The sequence below is a fragment of the Hydra viridissima genome, unplaced genomic scaffold (genome assembly GCF_058129835.1).
Source record: "Hydra viridissima isolate aposymbiotic clone 2 unplaced genomic scaffold, HvirCarnegie_v1 scaffold_1, whole genome shotgun sequence".
Taxonomy (NCBI): Eukaryota; Metazoa; Cnidaria; class Hydrozoa; order Anthoathecata; family Hydridae; genus Hydra; species Hydra viridissima.
Genome location: NW_028324300.1, coordinates 1,090,628 through 1,109,930, shown reverse-complemented (window position 1 = coordinate 1,109,930; position 19,303 = coordinate 1,090,628). Strand labels below are relative to the sequence as shown.

At 30.8% G+C, this 19,303-nt stretch overlaps 2 protein-coding genes and 1 long non-coding RNA gene across 4 annotated transcripts in view; all 3 read left to right on the top strand.

Moving 5' to 3' along the window:
- Positions 1 to 19,303, top strand: part of LOC149892806 (uncharacterized) — a 133,905-nt gene that overhangs the window by 78,659 nt on the left and 35,943 nt on the right. The gene's annotated exons all lie outside the window — the stretch shown is intronic.
- On the top strand, positions 6,705 to 10,536 carry LOC149892808 (sialate O-acetylesterase-like). Its single transcript, XM_090085985.1, has 7 exons — positions 6,705 to 6,926; positions 7,143 to 7,324; positions 7,407 to 7,551; positions 8,280 to 8,439; positions 8,535 to 8,760; positions 9,242 to 9,607; positions 9,998 to 10,536. Exons 1-7 carry the CDS (start codon positions 6,725 to 6,727, stop codon positions 10,331 to 10,333), a joined length of 1,617 nt encoding a protein of 538 aa, XP_089942111.1. The 5' UTR covers positions 6,705 to 6,724; the 3' UTR covers positions 10,334 to 10,536.
- Positions 17,365 to 18,959, top strand: LOC149892807 (uncharacterized). Of its 2 annotated transcripts, XM_090070311.1 has the most exons (3): positions 17,365 to 17,624; positions 17,780 to 18,143; positions 18,318 to 18,959. In XM_090070311.1, the coding sequence occupies exons 2-3, from the start codon at positions 17,829 to 17,831 to the stop codon at positions 18,828 to 18,830; spliced, it is 828 nt and encodes a 275-aa protein (XP_089926437.1). In that variant the 5' UTR covers positions 17,365 to 17,624; positions 17,780 to 17,828; the 3' UTR covers positions 18,831 to 18,959. The 2 variants fall into 2 exon arrangements, with proteins under 2 accessions (XP_089926437.1, XP_089926431.1); XM_090070305.1 differs by having other exon boundaries at positions 17,365 to 18,143.

The following is a 19,303-nucleotide window of genomic DNA, read 5'->3' as shown; positions in this document are numbered from 1 at the left end:
AATGAGAAATAGCCTTAATAAACAAAAGGACTTAATCAAATTATCGGGTTGAATTATATTTCAACATTCCACACGTCTTAAGACGTGTGGAATAAGGTATTCTCAAAAAAGCAAACTATTTTCTACTAAGGGGGATTGCAAAGATATCAATTTGTAAATTTCATATTGAGACGTTTCTGTAAATTAATTTAGTTATGCTTTTCTGTAAATTAAGTTGTTATGCTGTTAGCAAACATCGAAATTTCCTTTTTTTTTCCCTTAATAGAAAATAATAACAAATTTTTGATTCGTTATTATTTTATTTCTGTCGCAGAGGACCACCGAAACCTTCAATAACATCCGTTATACGGTCTTTATGGTCCCCTAAAATAGACACTAAAGTAATAGATAGTAAGGAATAGTAGAAAAGCACGTTAAAGGTGTTTAAAATAAAAAGAATTTAAACCTCTACTTTTCAAGGATTTTCAAGCCTTTCACCCAAAAAAAGCTACGGAAAAAAAAGTGTTCATAGTTTTCAATGACATCATAAAGTTTCAGGTGCTTAAAGTATGGCGGCGTGATAAAAATTTCGTTGTTAATGTGATGTTGAAATCTTGTCTAAGTGATGGTGGCAAATGAGGTGCAAATTTAAACTGGGTAAGGTTTGTGATAAACATGGAAAAAAGACTGTGCATACGTTTTGATTTTTCATTTTTTGGTCACTAAAAAAACAAAAGAAAAAATTTCTATTAAAAGAAAATCAAAACAAACATTTCCCAAACTCGTCACCACTTTTCCCTTGGTATACTTCGTATACGAAAGGAAAGTGGTGACGCGAAGTGGAAATTGGTGACGCGAAGTGAGGAAAAGTAGTGGAAAGTATACTTTTTAAAAGAGTTTATCTAAAAAAAAGCGGGCCGAAAACAAGTATCATTGGTGCTTTGACCTTAGATTCTTTGATCTTGGATCAAAGTATGAAATATTAGCAGTTAATATTGAAAGTCACTGGACGTTGGACGGGTGTACAGCTGTTTTGCGTAGGTGGCCGGATGCAACTTTTCTTTTTACTCGAAAATTTTTATATCGCCATCGAATGCTTAATGTAGCGTTTTCTCGAAGCAACAAAGCTTGTAAACGCTCAGAGAGCACATTAAAAAGAAGGAACTTCGTTTAAAAATAATTTCTTTTAAGGTGATGAGACTACACAGTTAAAATATAAACCTTGAAAACACACCAGCAAAATTAAACCTAGACAAACAGCCTCACTGTACTGCCTAATATGTTAACGGACGGCTAGGAACAACTTCGGTCTGTTATGAATTAGTTCGTCTTTCCATTCAAGGCACTAATTACCGCAGTTTTAAAATTAACCTAAAGGATAAGCCCATCTCTCCATTTAATAAAAACAGTTTCAGAGGATTTGCATGTGCCACACCTCCATCGATGATTCTTAAGCAAACAGCTTCACTGAATTGCAAAACATAACAACGGACAGCTAGAAAATGCATGGTGATAAGTAAGCTTTTTCAATCCAATCAAAGATCCAACCAAGCATCACAGTTTTGGCAATGGTGTACGTCTAAATCCGCAAATTACGATGCTTAATCAAACAACTTCACTATTTTGCTTAGTTTGAGAACGGATCAAGCTACATTAGTTAAATTTAAAAGAGGAAAACCACGCTAACTTTTCTTTAAAAAAATATTCAAAAAGTGCCATAAACAACCTTAGTAGTGGGTCAGTTCAACTTTTTATTCAAGGAATTAAGCATCTAAGTCTCGGATGTTTTGTATATATTTGATGCTTCCATGAAAGGTTTTTCGTAGTTGTTATTGAAAAGTTTCGTCCTTCCGAAATATTGATTTGCTATTTAAAGCGTGGTTTTACTTGGCTTACGCACAACGAAGAATCTCAGCATTTCCTCAAGTATAAACTACTGCCAAAATCCAAATAAGCCCTAAAAAAAGTGCAAACCCTGGTCAAGGGACTACCAGTTGGTAAGTTAAAAAAAAAATACGTCTCTGTTAACAAATTTATATTGACTCTTGAAACCTTCTTAAATACATTTACTTTCAAAATTAACAGAAAAAAATAACCCTATTTGAACCCTTTTTTTTACATTACATTATAATTAAATAGCATCTGATTACAATTTAAGACATGTTTTTTGGTTTTCTCTACAAAAAATTTATTTTCTTTTAGTTTCTCCACAAAAAATAGCTCAATGTTCTCTTTTGGTACAAATACTCTACAATACTATTTTAAATGTAATATCAAAATTCATAATTTAACAGCATTTAAGGATTAAGTTGTTGTTACCTGGATTGTGCTGTTACCTGTCAGCTGATTGCTCATGTCATGGCATGCTATGACTCCAGACTCCTGAACTGTTTGCTGTGGTAGTATAGTTCGTTTCGTTTTTAAGACATGTAAAATTAGGAACACTTTTTAGCATTGTTCGATGTTGGTTGCAAATGTTTTGTCCAATACTGTAATATTAAAGTTCATAATTTAACAGCATTTAAGGATTAAGTTGGTTGGAATGTTCATTAAAAAACCGTGAGGCATAATTTTCTGCTCCTAATCTCTAATAACTCAAATTATGCTAGCAGCTCTGCAGATCAGTTATGCAGCACAACAATTTCTTTGTTCTCTGGATGATTATTGTTGTGCTTATAGCTTGACCAATGTTGATAAAAATCTTGATATGCGGTTTCAACAGTTCGTTCACTATAGGGGGATCCTTTTTGACTAATAAAATCCTTGATGTGATTGAAGATGGTGTGAATTTTAGGTGTCATGCTTGCACCAGTTATCATTAAGTAACACCTTTTGAAATTTTCAATTCTTACAGCGAAGTCTGGCTGTAGAATGAATCCAAAGTAAGCCTTGACAGCTAAATTGAAACTTTTGAATGCTTCAATTATGTGAAAGATGTTGGGAACCAAGTTTATATCAGCAAGTTGCTGCAGCACATCCACATTTTCAAAACGCTTTCTGCATTCGTTTCCGTCCAACTGGCTACAATTATATGGGCTCAGTTGAATGTGGAAGGCAGCTGGCCACTTAACAGTTTCTACCCAAGCAGTTTTAAGGAACTTGAAAAGATGATTGATAATTCCTAAGAGGAGATTCAATTCCATCGATGGGATGATTTCCAAAATCAGAACAAAGCCCGCTGATGATTGGCTTTCGAATGATATTGCCGAACAGCTAAGCGTAAGCAACAACCCTGTCAGATTGATGAAAAGACTCGAGGTTAGATTTGATTGAGCCCAGTGTTCGCAATTTTTCAGATTCGGCAAGACACTTGGATTTGATATCGCACCATGTGCAAGGGTGCATACTTGAATGGGTTTGAAGACCACAAATTATATTTGCAACTTTCATATCACAAGCCAAAGTTAGTTTAAGTCCATTTGCATTAATCAGTGACCAGATTTGTTAAATATTGGAGTGAATTTCTGGCAAATCTTCTGATACCGCAACAAGATTTTGTCTCATGACTCCAGTGTCTTTGCCAGCCCATTTAGTGAGAAGCTGTTTTTGTGACGGTGAGCTGGTTTCATCCCATACTGTAGTATCGTAAATGCTTAAAAAAAACTTGAGAAAACCTTTGCCAACATCAACTCCGAGCTTAACAAAATAGTCACCAGAAAGTTTGCAAGATTGAATAACATGATTCACAGTACTTGATAAATAACTGCAGTGAGCAACAACCCGAACTGTACCAGAATCTTCTTTTCCGTCAAAGAATTTTAAGTCATTGCAGGTGAAGAAATCACATAGGTGTTGACCTGCTCTTACAAAACTCATGTAAAAATTTGGTTCTACCATCTTGCTGTTGGTGTTTGGTTTACAGTTCTGACCAGTTTTTGTAATTCGTTGCCCGTATTTAATTCTACATTTACAAGAGCTAGAGTGGACAACTTTTGAGTGCTTGATGGTGACTGGGCACTACTTTGACCTGAAACCAAAACATGAATATTTTATGTTTATATTTAACTTTGTTTAGAAAGTTTGGGTAAATTTTTTAAATTATTCGTTTTTAAAGAGATTAGAAACTTGTCAAAAATATATTTCCTAGAACCTAGTCTCATTTTTAAATAGTCAAGACTTTCTTTCAATATATGCATGTAAAAATTGTTTAAGTATAAATATTTACCGAGGCTTCTTTCTCAATGATGGTTTGCTCTTCAAGAGAATATTTTTCTTGCAGCTTTGAACAACCAAATTGGTAGATTAGGCAATAATACTCCTCTTGTCTCCTGCGCAAATTAGTTGTGCATGATTCGCAGAATCCATGTGGTACCCGAGAATCAATGATATTGATCTTGGTCTTGTACAGTTGGCATATTCAATCTGCTTGGAAAATAGTAAGCTGTCTTAAACATTTTTTCAGACAGAACAAGCACACAAACTTTCGATTTTCATCATGAACCCTTGTTTGATTTAGCATTGTGTTAATTCATTAAATCTAACTTCAATAAATCAAACTCTGCCTTTTACAAAATTTAACCAAAATTTATATCGGATAACAATCCACTTAACATACTTACAATTATTAACATACTTATAATTATTTAAATTAATGATACTTAAAGAAAATTTAGATGAGATCTTATTTGATGAGACAGCTCCTATAAACCGTCCTACGAACAATTTTTACAGCTCTTCAAAGGACTATTCTGCCCTACATTAACATTTCTCCTTTCAAAAACTATTACACTTTTAGAAAACGTTTGATAGAGATTTTCTTTTTTTGTACCTCTTCAATTATTTTTATAAAATTTTAACAAATTTGGTTTCAAAACAACCCTAAGCTGTAAAAATTGATTTTCCTCAGACATGCTCTCCAAACTTTTTAGCGGTTATCTTAGTTATCAAAATTTCAGCCAATTATCTAAATAATTGGTTTAAATTTAGATAACTAATTGAATAATAAAAAATCTTTGGTTTTCTCACAGTTTTTTTGTTTTAAAAGAAATAAATATCTTTTATTTTCTATGAAGGCATCCTTAGAAAAGCTTTTCGATTATTTATTAGCTTTTTTATGCATTTTGGCAGTGGTTTACACCTTGGGAAATACTGAGATTTTTCGTAATGCGTAAGCCAACTCAAACCACGTTTTAAATACCAAATCAATATCTTGGTCTTTAAAATGAAAAAGGTACACGTAGCAATTAAACAACTATTATAAAAATTGGTGATATTACATAGTAGAACACTCGTGTAACCCTTATTTTGAAAATGGTAACCGAGTATCACAGTAATCGGTAACGTTTTGAGGTAAAAGTAGCAAAAAAACTAACAAAATTTAAACTAAAACTGCCATAAATCCGTAACCGTAAACTAATCGAAGTAAAGTTTTATCCAAAGTTTGGTGTGGCTATAGGCAACATAAACGCCATTTTTTATTTTAAACTTTATTATTTTATTATTAAATTTAAATCTAAATTTTAATTATACTGAGTGGTTCTCATTCTACAGGTGTTTTTGTTGGCATTTTTAACATTCAAATGAAATTATTTTCCGCGGACAAAATTAAAGGATTTCAAAATTTGCATGACAGGGTACCTTGATGTGTGCTAGGTTGGTATTATCATGATCCATGATAACTGTGTTATGCGAGCGATCGGTTGATGACTGTTTGAACCCATCTTTTTAAAAGTAAGTTTGAAATGTAAAAAAATGTTGATAAAGGTAATTAGTTGATGAGAACCTATAATTATTTTCAAGGGAATTTCGACAGGATTTCTCAGTTAATAACATAAGAAAACACCCCACGAGAAAAAACATATTGGATCGATTTAACAGCAGAAAATTTTTATTTTGATGTCTTCATACCTTTGATGGTTTTTTGTTTTTTCACTGATACCATTTTAAGTGAATTTATCAAAAGATTATAACGCGTTTCAAAACAAAAGCTCAGTATTTATTAAAAAGCGAAACAACAATTTAATAAAACTTAGAACGGCTTTGATTTTGCGGCTCAAATTTTTAGTTAAGTCATAGTTTTGGTGTCCACTAACGCAAATAAAACTTTATTAAATTTTGTCACAAACGTTCAGTATTTAAAATCTCATTGTTATTCATAATTTCATATGAATGTTCGGTAAACTCTATATAAGTATTCGGTAAATTCTTTTGACAGATAAAAATAACGCTTTTCTTAATTATCAAAACTGTTTCTCTGTTTTATTTTATAATAAAATGAAACAAAAACGCTCTGCCGATTTGATGTTGGACAAGTTGCTTCGCTGATACTGAAGAAAATAACATTAAAAGATTTTTCTTTTAAATTTAGATTAGATTTCTCGAGTTTTAATCTTATATTTTTGTTGATTAAAATCTAATGGCTAAACATTTAATGATCATCAACAGAAACAAACTGCTGAATATTTTTTTGACAATAAAGTTTTAAAACGCAATTAAACTCCGCACGGGTTTTAAATGCGTTTTAAAACTTTTCATGAAAAAAAATTGTTCATCAAAATAAAACTCGTTGGGATAAAAAAAACACAATATAAAATTAGCATACCCAAATACTCTTATTAAAAAACATTGTGTTTTTAGCAAAAGTGTGAATTGTTGTGTTAAAGAAACATCTCACGATAGCGAGAAACGCGTTAATGTTTTCTTTATGCAAATCTCATAACTTGAGTCACTTCCGACAGTAAATACTGCGATATATTTGCTGTGCAACAAATAAAATTAGAATAAAGAGGCTGCAACGTCGATAAAAATGCAGAAATTTTTTTTTGTATTGGTTTTACTTTGTGAAAGAAGCTACGGATTGTCAGTTTTTCGATTTGCAAACCATTATGCTGATCATATGGTGTTACAAAAAAGTCCCTATAATGCTGTTGTTTGGGGATTTGGAGAAGAAGGCAGAGATGTCATCATAGAAGTCAAAGGAACACGCTACATCACGGTTGTTCGAAAAAGTAGATCAGAAAATATTATATATATAATTTTTCTCACATGAAATAATGAAATATTCAAAAGATTTAAAATTCAGCAATAGCTTGCTGATCCTCAATTGCATCTTTCCTTTTTAATTTAAGTTTTGTTTATGTTTATTATTTGCAAACTTGTAAAGTGTCATTTAGAATGTTATTACATATCTGCTGTTTGGCTTTGACTAACTACTTTTCGTTTAGACGCAAGTGGAGATAACGTTTGGAGTGTCGTATTAGACAAACAAGAACCTGGCGAGCCAGTTTCAATAGAGGGTACTTCGATTGTTGGCAATAGATTAGTGACCATTCAGATTAATGATGTTTTATTCGGAAATGTCTGGCTTTGTGGTGGACAGAGTAACATGCAGTTTGCAGTAAACCAGGTAATCCTTCAAGAATCGAAGAATTCCTCTCTCAAGAGTTTACTTATTGTATCAGTTTAGTTATAATAAAAAACTCTTTCAGGCATCCACATCTGAGGATGAGAAGAAAATTGCTTCAACCTACACAAACATTCGTTTTTTTACCTCGGCAAGATACTATTCAAGCGTTCCTATTAGAGAAATTTCAACAGCCAACATTGAACAACAATGGACCTTACCATCCGCAGGTAACGTCTCTTACTTCGAATAGCACGCCGTAACTCTAGTTACGATGTTCTCTTCCCTAATGAAAAATTTTTGTTTTTGCCGAGTTGAAATTCTTTTTGGGTTATAAAAGTAAGGAACCTTTACGAATAAATATTGTAATACCATCGATATTATAATATCATTCACAAGTCATTATTCATAATTTGTCTTCATAAATCGTTTAATTGATAATTTATTTTACAAATATTCGCCCGTTAAGAAATTGTGAATCTCGAGTCAAAAGCAGATATTGCGATATATATAGTTAAAAGTAGAAATTGCGGTCAATATCTACTTTTAACTATATATATCGCAATATCTGCTTTTCACTGAGGGGGTTTTTATAAACTTTAAAAAAAGTGCAATATCAAAAAACACTGAAGGGGTTTTTATAAACTTTAAAAAGTTATTTATTACTTACAGTTTTTAAAATCAACTTTTAAAATTCTTACGTTACTTTTATTTTTAAAATCAAAACTTAAATTTATTGAAAAAAAAATTATTAAAAAAAGTCCTCAAAATTTTTCTTGCGCAACATTAGAAAAAGTCTTCAAAATTTTTCTTGCGTTTGAGGTAAATAAATTTTGGGGTAAAATGGGGTAACTAAAAAACCTTCCATCAAGAACTCCCTCATTTTATATTAATAACAAGAATGGTAAGAAGATTGCGAAGCCTTTTTTTAAGCATTTGTATTTTACTGTAATAATAGCAACCGTTGGTCCATTTTCTGCTGTTTGCTGGATGTATGGACGAAAATTATACGATCTCTATAAAGTACCAATTGGATTAATATCGTCTAACTACGGAGGAAGCTGTATTGAATCTTGGTCATCTCCTGAAACTCTCAGGGTTTGTAATGCGACCTCCAGGTAAATTTTAAGCTTCATTATAAACTTCTTAAAAAAATTAAAATGATTTATTCTCATTAACTTTAAACTATTTTGTTAATTCTATGTAAATTTAGTGAACCCGCATCATTCAACCATGACAACGTGTTATGGAACGCTATGATTTTCCCGTTTCTCAACACTACAATTTATGGAACTATATGGTACCAAGGAGAACAAAACGCTCACAAGCCGGATGGGTACAACTGTACGTTTCCCGCCATGATTAATGGTTGGAGAAAAGAGTGGAGAAGCGGAACAGGTGGACAAACAGATCCAAAGTTTCCCTTTGGCTTTGTTCAGGTTCGTTTTTCACCAAATTTCCACCAGATTTTTTGCTTTTTATTTTCATAAACAAGTTTAACTTAAGAAACAAATATTGGTTATAACGAGACAATCAGATAAAAACGAGATAAACAAGAAAATCAGATAAACACGAGATAAACAAAACAATCAGATAAAAATGAGAGATAAAACAAAACAATCAGATAAAAATCAGATAAAAAACAAGACAATCAGATAAAAACGAGAAAATCATGACAATCAGATAAAAACGAAATAAAATTCCATCAATAACTTTACCAAACCAGTAAGCAATATATAAACTATAAATAGAAAAATGAAAATAACAACAGCGAAATAGAACGTAAAGAAAAGACCAGAGTGTGTCAGTAATGTTTAACTTAAGAAACCTAAGCAAGTAAGAATTGAAAAAGTAACAAAAATTTAATTACTAAACATAATAGTTATAATAATTTTAATAAGCTGCATGGCAACATTTTAGCTCGCTTCGCTATCCGACGTTAATATTCCTGGATTTCCCACAATTCGATGGCTTCAAACTGCAGGATACGGTTATGTGCCTAATAAGCAACAAGAGAATGTTTTTATGGCAGTTGCCATGGATCTGGCTGACGACAAATCTCCGTACGGTAGTATTCATCCACGAGACAAAGCTGATATGGCCGAGAGATTGGTGTTAGGCGCACGCGCAGTTATTTTCAACGAAAGTGTATACTGGACTGGACCGATCTTTGATAAAGCATTGGTTTGTCTGTCAATGGAAGGACCACAGAACATCATAGTATATTACAAAGCGGAATCAGTTCCAGCTCAAGGCATTGAAATTGTCAATTTGGATGGGTTTGAGGTTTGTTTTTATTATTGTTCGTGTAATTATTTTTAGGAAGCATTTAAAAGCTAGTTTATTAGATGCAATTATAGTTAATTCTAACCATAAACATTGGAAAGGTTTTTATGATTTTTAAAAATTTTAAAAACTTTCATGTTTAAATCTTAAATTGATATCCATCTTTTTCTTAAAAACTTTGGGTCCAGAGAAGAATGTCGTTTGACCAAAGATGCTTTGTTATAAAATACTTCTAAAATATGTAAAATGAAAGTTTCTTTTGAATTCTCTGCAATTTTTCTTTTTGGAGTTCAAAGCTGCCTTTTTTAAAAAAGGTAATTTTTTTAATTTAATTATTTTTTTGTAAATTTTTTTTGTAGCATTAAAAAAAGAAAAACATTTTTGTAATAGGTGCAACAGAGCAATGGTAGTTGGATAGAAGCTCAAGTTTCCTACGCAACCAACAACAAAGTTCTTCTTGTTGCAAACGCTGGTGCTGTTTATGGGCTTAGATACGCCTGGAAACAAAACCCTTGCCCCTTTAAGAGCTGCGCAATTTACTCTGGAGGATCAAACTTACCGAGTCCACCTTTCATAAGCTATGGTCCGTTTCAATACGTTCACAATTCAATCAATGACTGGTTTAATGATAAAGAAAAGTTTAAACGAAAAATAGTTTTTCATCAGGAAGATGTTCAACTTTGTCAGCTTCAGAAAAAGAAAAACTATAAAAAACTACTTTTGTAAGACCTTTTTTTCGGAAGCATTTTTTAGAGTAAGATTAATGTGTGTAAACGCGTAATATATTTTTATTAAATATTGTTAAAGATAATTATTAATAAAGATTTGGCAAACAAAGAGACATTTTGAAAACATTTTTCAAGAGGAATTGATCTGAAAACATTTTTATTATTTCAGCTCTATTCATTATTAGATTGCAGAGAAAAAAATTAATTCTTTTGTCGACTTTATTCATCCCAATCTTTGTAGCAATAATATTGTTTTACTTTTTTGTAAATATAAGAGTATTAGAATTGAAGACCAAGATAACTAGACCCAAACTGTAGGAACAAAACAGATGTTATTGGTGGTATGTTTTGTAGAAAACTCCGGTAATGTTTTTATAGTACGTTCAAAATCTTGCCTCTGAAGCAAATGATTTCTTCAGATAAAAATGGCTACTTTTGTGATTTATACAGCTTATGTGGTAAAACTATTAGATCAGTGATATGATGTCTGTTTCTCGATGGTTGGCTACAACGTTGGAGTCACGCTATAATGCAAAACATGCTTCCCCAATCAAATTTTTTGAAAAGCTCCACACACCGACAAATTGTTCTGTTTAACAATTTAAGCTGTAACATTGGATAGATAACCAGGATTTCTTCGTTGGTTCAAGTTCAGAAAAAGGCTATACAAAAAACCTTAAGAAAAAAATATAAAAAAACCATAAGAAAAAATGTAAAAAAAACCATGAAAAAAAGTTTAAAAACCATCTTGATATTTCTGAAACTTGTAAAATAAAAAAATTAAATTGTAATAACTGATAGTTATTATTAAAAAAAAACTCTTATAATAATTTGATTTTTTGAAATGATGATTACATCAAATATTATAGATTTATGCAGTAACTTATAAATTTAAAAGTGGATCTAATCAAATTAAAAAAGTTTTACGAGCCTAAATATTTGAAAGATTATGGACCATTTCAGAATAATTATTGATATCAATTTTGAGAAACTCCGTTCAATAGACGCAACAGAATTTGGAGTAATTAATAAAATTCGAACTAAGACTTTGAGAAGCGAATCAACCAATTGAATTTTATAAACGATTATCTTTTCGAGCGGAAGCTAAACAATTCGATTGTCTCAAAAGAAAGGATCACCGGATATTACTTTGTTCTCCCAAATTAATATGAAATCTTTGATGGACATCGTCACAGCAATCTTTTCACAAAAAGACAACTTCATTCAATCAACATGAACTTCCTTGGAAGTGGTTTTCTTTAGACAAACAGATATTTGCGTACAAAAATAGATTTTGAAAAGCAACCTTTGAAAATCTTTGAAAAAAATGTTGCTTTTTTGCACAATCAGTAAGCTTGGAAAAATGCTCTTTTTTTTCGCGTTTTTTTATTCGCTCGAGGTTTCGTTTTAAAACTTTCCTATCTCTTCTCGGAAATCCTAGATTTTAAAAAGAGTTCCCAGAACCATAACCGGGCGCATCAGAATTTTGAACTGATCTCAAAATAACTGGATAGCATATGCTATTGTTTCTTTCATAAAAAGTTGAAGCCAAATAATTGGCCTCTCCAGATGGACGATCAGAGCTCTTAGCGGTGACCGATGTACAATTTATAAGGCATTAAAGAAATACGAAAGAAAATAATTAAACAGAGATATTTATGAAATAAAAACTAGACTATAGAATAAATTTACAAATAGTTGAAGAAAGGAAATGATTTTAAGAAAATTAGACAATCATAGAAATTATTTATTTATTTATAAATATATTTTAATATCATAATAAGATTTTATTTATTTATAAATAAATATATAAAAGAAATATACAAATAGTTGAAAGAAAGGAAATGATTTAAAAAAAAAATTTGACAAAGACAAAAATTATTTAAATATTAAATTTCAAAAACATTCAATATAAATTTTTAAGTGCACTTTATGATTAATATTTATGTATAATTTATATATCTTATAGTACTTAGTTACCCAATGCAGTTTGTTGATAACATTACTGCATGGAAAGTGGTAATGGTATATTGATCTAAAATTTTGATGAATTTTTTATTTTCTTTTTTTGTTGCAAGATACCAGATATGAGCTGCATGAATTATTAGCTGAGTGTGTAAGTATACACAACTCAGAGGCTCTTTCAAGGATTATTAAATACATAAATGTAAATAATTAATAGGTATATTATTTAATAAGAATAATAAATATGAAAAATATACATTTTTTAATAAATTATATTATTTTATTTATATATTATTCTTTGCAATATTCCAGCTCTCATAAACTGAGTTAATGTTTTTTGACTTGTTATTCAAAACGGCTTTTCAATAATAAGTCATATGTAAACTTATATGCATCATACATTTTTTTGGTAACTAACATAAATGTATATGTTATCAAAAAAACTTTAAGGGAACTTTTTGATAACATATACATTATGTATGTTATCAAAAAAAATGTATAATAAATATAAGTTTATAAATTTGAATGTTAATAACTATCCCTTAACGTTTGGAAATAATTACTCCGAGTTAAAAATATGAAAACAATAATAACAGCAATAATATTAATAAAACAACAATATTGTTTTGATTGCATAAAAAACCCCTTTAAAAATATTTTCATAATATATTAGATTATCTAATATACTTTTTTTTTACCTATATTGTATCCCAGCAAGCATGCAACGTTGATCGACTTTAATACTAATTGTTATACATTATAGCTACAGTTATACAGAAAGTAAATCATTTTATCACGATGCTAAGTTTCCAAAATATTTTACCTTAAAAAGAAACTCAGCTGCCTACCATGCAGCTGCCTACCATGCAGCTGCCTACCATGCAGCTGCCTACCATGCAGCTGCCTACCATGCAGCTGCCTACCATGCAGCTGCCTACCATGCAGCTGCCTACCATGCAGCTGCCTACCATGCAGCTGCCTACCATGCAGCTGCCTACCATGCAGCTGCCTACCATGCAGCTGCCTACCATGAAGTTGTATTGTTAACCATCTAGCACACAGAATTGGATAGTTAAGAACTAAAGGTACATAAATTATATAACAATTGAATACTCCACGGGAAGAAACGGCAGGGTCACATTTTGAAAGTTTCGACTTTTTACACTTTCTAGCTTTACTAATCATAATAGCATATTTTGTATTTGAATTCAAATCAAATAAACGATTTGATGCATGTTTAAAGTTTTTCTATATTTTCCTAAAAATTCGAAACTTATAAAGGTTTAAAAGTTTAATAATGATTTATCTCAAAATGAAAAAATGTGACCCTGCCGTTTCTTCCCGTGGAGTCTTCAATTGGTAATGGTTTGAAATTTGGGATTTCTGCACTAGCAATTAATAAATTACTATGTTACCAGCTGGCAACGTTGCAGGTTGCGGTTATAACAATATAGAGCTAATAATTTGTTTCCATTGTCTAAAATGACAACTTATGCAAATACTCTTTCTTTAAAACTATTAAACAAACTAAATTTAAACAAACTAAAATTAAAATTTATGCTTAGCTTTACTGAAAATTAGTATTTTATTTTATCATCTTTATTCTGAAAAACGAAAAACAGAAAAGTAAATATACAAGTTATTACAAAAATATAATAATATCTAAAATTTACGTAAATTTGTAATATTCCATCATCTTTTATGAAAAAATTATTATGTTAAACAAAAAACTAGATTTTCATTAGAAAATTATATATTTATCAACATTTGAACTTAAGATATAAAACTTCATTATCATCAGTTTCTTAATATTCTAAAAACCGTTCGTAAATTTCGCCGCCATCTTCAGAGGCCAAAACTGGCTTTAAAAAATTTGGCATATACGCTATCCAGTTATATTTTGAGATTATATTTTGAGATCGGTGATTTTTAAATGATTTTTCACTCAGATTTGTAACAAGGGTCCAAATAGTTGGCAACCGGGTAGACAACTTGTCTGGAATTCTTTGAAACTTTAAGTAATGCTTGAAGGCAAGTAGCACCCTGAGTAAATTTAAGCTATCCAGATCAGTGATTAGATTTTGAGATCAGTGGAGTTTTGGTTATTTTCCTCCTCTGCTAAGTTCTTTAATTGAAGAACTCAATAGCTGGTGGATTATAAAGGCTGCACTGATGTAAATTACACTAGGAGGTTACATTGGTCTAGCCTCCTAGTTCTTTTAGATAAAGTATTGTGTCAGCTATTTCATCTAAACCCTACAGACTGATATACCCCAAGGTTATTTTAACAGATTTTGACAGAGCAAGCACCAACTTTGAAAGACTTTAAACGCTTATTTTATTGTCATTATTTAATAAACTTTTCCATATTTAAATTAAGAGTTTTTTTTCTCAATGATCAAATATTTTCCACCAGAATATTGGCGTTTTACCAGTGGCGTTGCACCATGGTACCATGGAGAATTAAATCAATCATTGTCGAATTTATTCTAAAACACCCGCAAGTCGCACAGAATGGCCATTTGCCATTGCATACTTCTGTAAGTGCTTAGTGCAAAAACTTCTTTCCTCCAAACTTAGTTCCAAAACAAAAACCATCAAACTGCATTTTGATTTTTACTTTAAAAAGAAATTTTTGGAATAGCAGACCCGTCAGTGTACTCCTTGTTCACAAAACTATCTTCTACTGAAAAAATTTACTACCTAAGTTTGGCCCACTGTGCTCTAGGGAGGACATTCTGGGTTTTTTTACTTTGTCACATTTATGTTTGTGTGACAAAATGGAAGAATTCCCCCCCCCCCCTACCTATTCTCATTTTATGGTAGCAGGGGAGGTAAGTAATTAAAACTCTGTCAAAATCATCAATGTTGCTCAAAATTACATTTTCTCATCAGTATAAAAATCTTAACCGTTTTCGTTGGTGTAATTTTAAAAAAATAAAACAGTTTTAACCTTTTAAAAAAAAAAGCTTCATCGAGAGAAAAGATTCTATTGAGAATATTATTATAAAAGGAAAGAGGGTCAGACATTGAGCTGTCAGAAAATTAAGATCAGGAGGAAGGCCAAAGTGTTGAGCAAGAAGATGAAAGTTCAGACGTGAAGAAGAGAAAAGAAAAGACACCCCGGAAACCAATATGGATGAAAAGTAGCATGGTAAGTTAGGACCATGAACTTGAAAATTGCGAGAGCAAATAAAAGTTCCAACCTTTTAACATTTAAGATCCTTTTAAGATTTAGATCACATAGGCATTACAATGTCAAAAATACAACTTTTTTCGCCAGTTTTGGACCATACTAAATAAAGAATCATAGATGAAAACTGACTTTATGAATCATTTTTGTGAAATCATCCGCTGCTAATTTGTAAAAAATTTCGGATATTTGTATCAGCCCCCACATTTTTCTCTATGTTTAGCGTGTCACGCACTGTCACTTAGAGAGAGCCATCGATGCAGTCTTTTAAATCTCGTCGATTAATAACGTGTACTGTCCCATCATACAACCTCCTTAAAAAATGTTCAATTTTTCCCACGGAGAAAAGCATTCCGTCAGGGACGACATTTCGACGTAAAAGTTCAAAAGTTCAATAAAAAAAGTTTCAGCGGTAATCTTTTTATCTAACTCTTAAGTCAAAGATTTATAAAGTCAAAAATTTTCCGACAATATATTATTAGTTTGAAAAATGCAATAGATACATAAATTCTTTTATAACTTTGACTGTAGGAAACACAAGTTTTTTTACACTTAGAATTAGTATAGTGGGACTCGACTATACAAATTACTGATATCCGATATATTAAATGCAATTATAGGTTACGAATGATATTGCCATTATTAAAACGCATTTGTCATTTTTATAAAACAAAAGAAAATTGAGATTATTACAAAATGGTCAAAAAGAAAACATAACTTTTCAACGCAAAGATTACAAAGCAAAAAAAAGATATTTACTACTTTAATTTTTATGTCAAATGAGGTGCATCCTGGTATACTATACTTAAAACTAAAACTGAAAAAGAAAGGAAATGTCAGAATCGGGAAACTGAAGATATTTCGGATTAAGGATATTTCGGGTACCGCAAAAATAAAAACCAAAAACTTAAATCGGACAGCAGTTGCAGAATGCGGTTTTAAAATTACTTTTCTTAATTGATCAATTGATTGATTTAATGATTGATTTAACGATCTTCTTTTTTCATGAAAATTCTTTTTTTATTTAAATAAAACAAAAACAGCTAAAATCAATGAAAAATATAACAGGCAAATGATTCAAATAATAAAACTCCGCTAATTTTAAATTTAAATGCAACAGGGGAATTAATCAAGATATTTGTGTTTCAAGCATTGAAAAACTTGGAAAACTTATAATCAAATTAAAATGTTCCATTATGAAACATAATAAATAATATTTATCAGACTTGATTTGGTGGTCTGTTAGGTAATTGCGTCGTGTGTCTTGTGACAAAACTCTTGTCAATTACTTTGTTATTATTAAAGCACTATATTAAAAGTTGTTTTTTTTTTTAAAGATCTTTCAAAGTTTTAATCATTATAAAATACAACTTTCAAATGTGCAGTAAACAGTTCCCAATTTTTAAACTTTGTTAGTTTCTGTTTTCAACCCGATTAAAAAGTTATTTCAAAATGCGTTAAAAATAGTTATACGTAACAAATCAATTAACAACAGAATCAGCTTGACCAATCCCAGTCAAAATCTCCGAAATAGAATATTTATTCTATTTCAGAGATTTTGGTCGAGTTCGTTTATTATTATTTTTTTTTTTGGTTTCGCTTTTCTTAATAAAATTCTTATGCTTAATTATTTTTTTAGTTTTACAAAACGTGAAATATGTTTACATGTTTTGAAAACATTTTCTTGCAATTGTCAATCAATTTAATGAAATTCGAATACGAAATGCCAAACCGAATACGCATAAGTTAAGAGTGATTAGTCAACGACGTAACTTAAATCTAACTGCAAACTTTAACAGCGGCTTTAAATGAATCGGATAACCTAATTCCGTCCGTTATTAAAATTATTCTTAAGAGAAAAGTAGGAAACTCAATCAGACAAAGTCACTAATGATACTTTGTACCTACTTGTTAAATTCTCAAACAGTTTTTCAATCTTTTTGGAAATGTTTTTTCAATTACGTTAGTTTTTTTCATCGAGGGTATTTTGAAACAATCAAACCGTTGACGTTTAAGAAACCGAGTAATACAGAATAAAAGAATTTTTTTGTTTCCCAAAAATAATCTAGGTAATTAAAATTCCAGCATGCTCTATAAATGTTTTACGGTATTGTTACCGCTTGTTCTTGTGGTAAGTTTGATTTCGAAGTGTATTTTTTCTCTGGTCTTGCAAAAAACGTTAGTTTTAAAATAAAAGAATTCGAAGAGTATTACGATCGTAGCGTTAAAAATGGAACTTAACGAAAAGAGGAGTAATATTAAAACTTATTTAAATGATGAATGTAGGACTTTAAACTTAAAAGAAAACTTAGTTGGTGAACTCGACTCTAAGAAAATGAATTTACAGCCATCACTGACACAACCTAACACCAAAGGACAAATCAGACTAACGATATTTCAAAAAAGCAGAGACCTTCTTACTTTAAAAAGAACTAAAACACTTTCAATGAGCTTCGTAAATGAGTTCAATTCAAGCAGCAAGTTTAAAGAAATCAAACGAACATCTTCGTTCGGCACAAAGCTTTCGGAAGTCCAACCAATAAATTCTTATAGTGTAAATTCCAATAAGTTGCGTGACATTACAGAAACTAAAGAATACAAAGATATCTACACCGCTAACTTAAGACTTTACAGTTCGATCATCGCCAAGGTATCTGGTAGAATAATTATCTTTTGGATTAATGAATTAATGAAAAAAAAAAATCTTTTGAACTTATATATATATATATATATATATATATATATATATATATATATATATATATATATATATATATATATATATATATATTTATTTATTTATTTATTTATTTATTTATTTAAGCAACTTGCTACTAGCGGCAGCGCAGGTCGAGAACTTAACAATTGCCGCTTAATGCAATCGAGAAGACGGAGTTCTGGGATCAATATATTGCAAGCGCATTATCCGTTAGCAGATCAATCAAAAGTAACCCGCTACTGTAACAATGAAATCCACCGCGAGAAGAAAAGCTCAATGATGCCGCTCGATGTCGTTGTAGAAAACAAAAAAGATATTGAAAAAAATATTGTTAAAAATAACAAAAACAATGAAATTATTTCTCCCGACCCTATCAACAATAAAATTCTCGCAAATAATCAATGTCTCAATTCAATCAATACGTTCAATAGCATCAGTTTAATGCCCGACAAGGGCGACAGTTTTCAAAGAAATAGCGAGTTGCTGAATAAAAACCTTCGATCTCAGTCTGGAATCGAACGACATAAACTGCACCTAAAAAGAATAAATTCTTTTGATGATACGATGAGAAAAACGAACGAGTTTCTGCTGAAGGTGAAAGCTTCTAAGGTTCATTAGACAGTTTTTTTAAAGAGAAAATAATGTTATTGTAAAAATTATATTATAATCATATTAAAGTAGGAATTACAGAGTAAATATTTATTTCTTATAAACGCTACAATTTTTATAAAATAAATGATTGTGGTTTTTAGCATAAACTTTTTGGCTTCTCCCGTAAAAAACATTTTTATCTTTTGATTTTTTAAGATTTTAATGTGTAACTATCTCCTTTTTAATCCTGTTTGCTCCTCTGATAGCTTTGTTTTAAGTTTCTTTAAAATGAAATTTTGTTTGGACATTTTCTTGAGTACCAGCAACAACAACAAATCGTCTGAAGCAACTTTGCCGGCTGTTGGTAAAAATTTTATTTTTGAAATATCCTAACTTCTCACCATTTCCTTTGACCCTACTCTACTCTTTCTCCCTCTCAATCGAGCTTCTTCGCTTCCCCCTCCCTCTCCTTACACTTTTCCTGCATTATTTAATAGAAG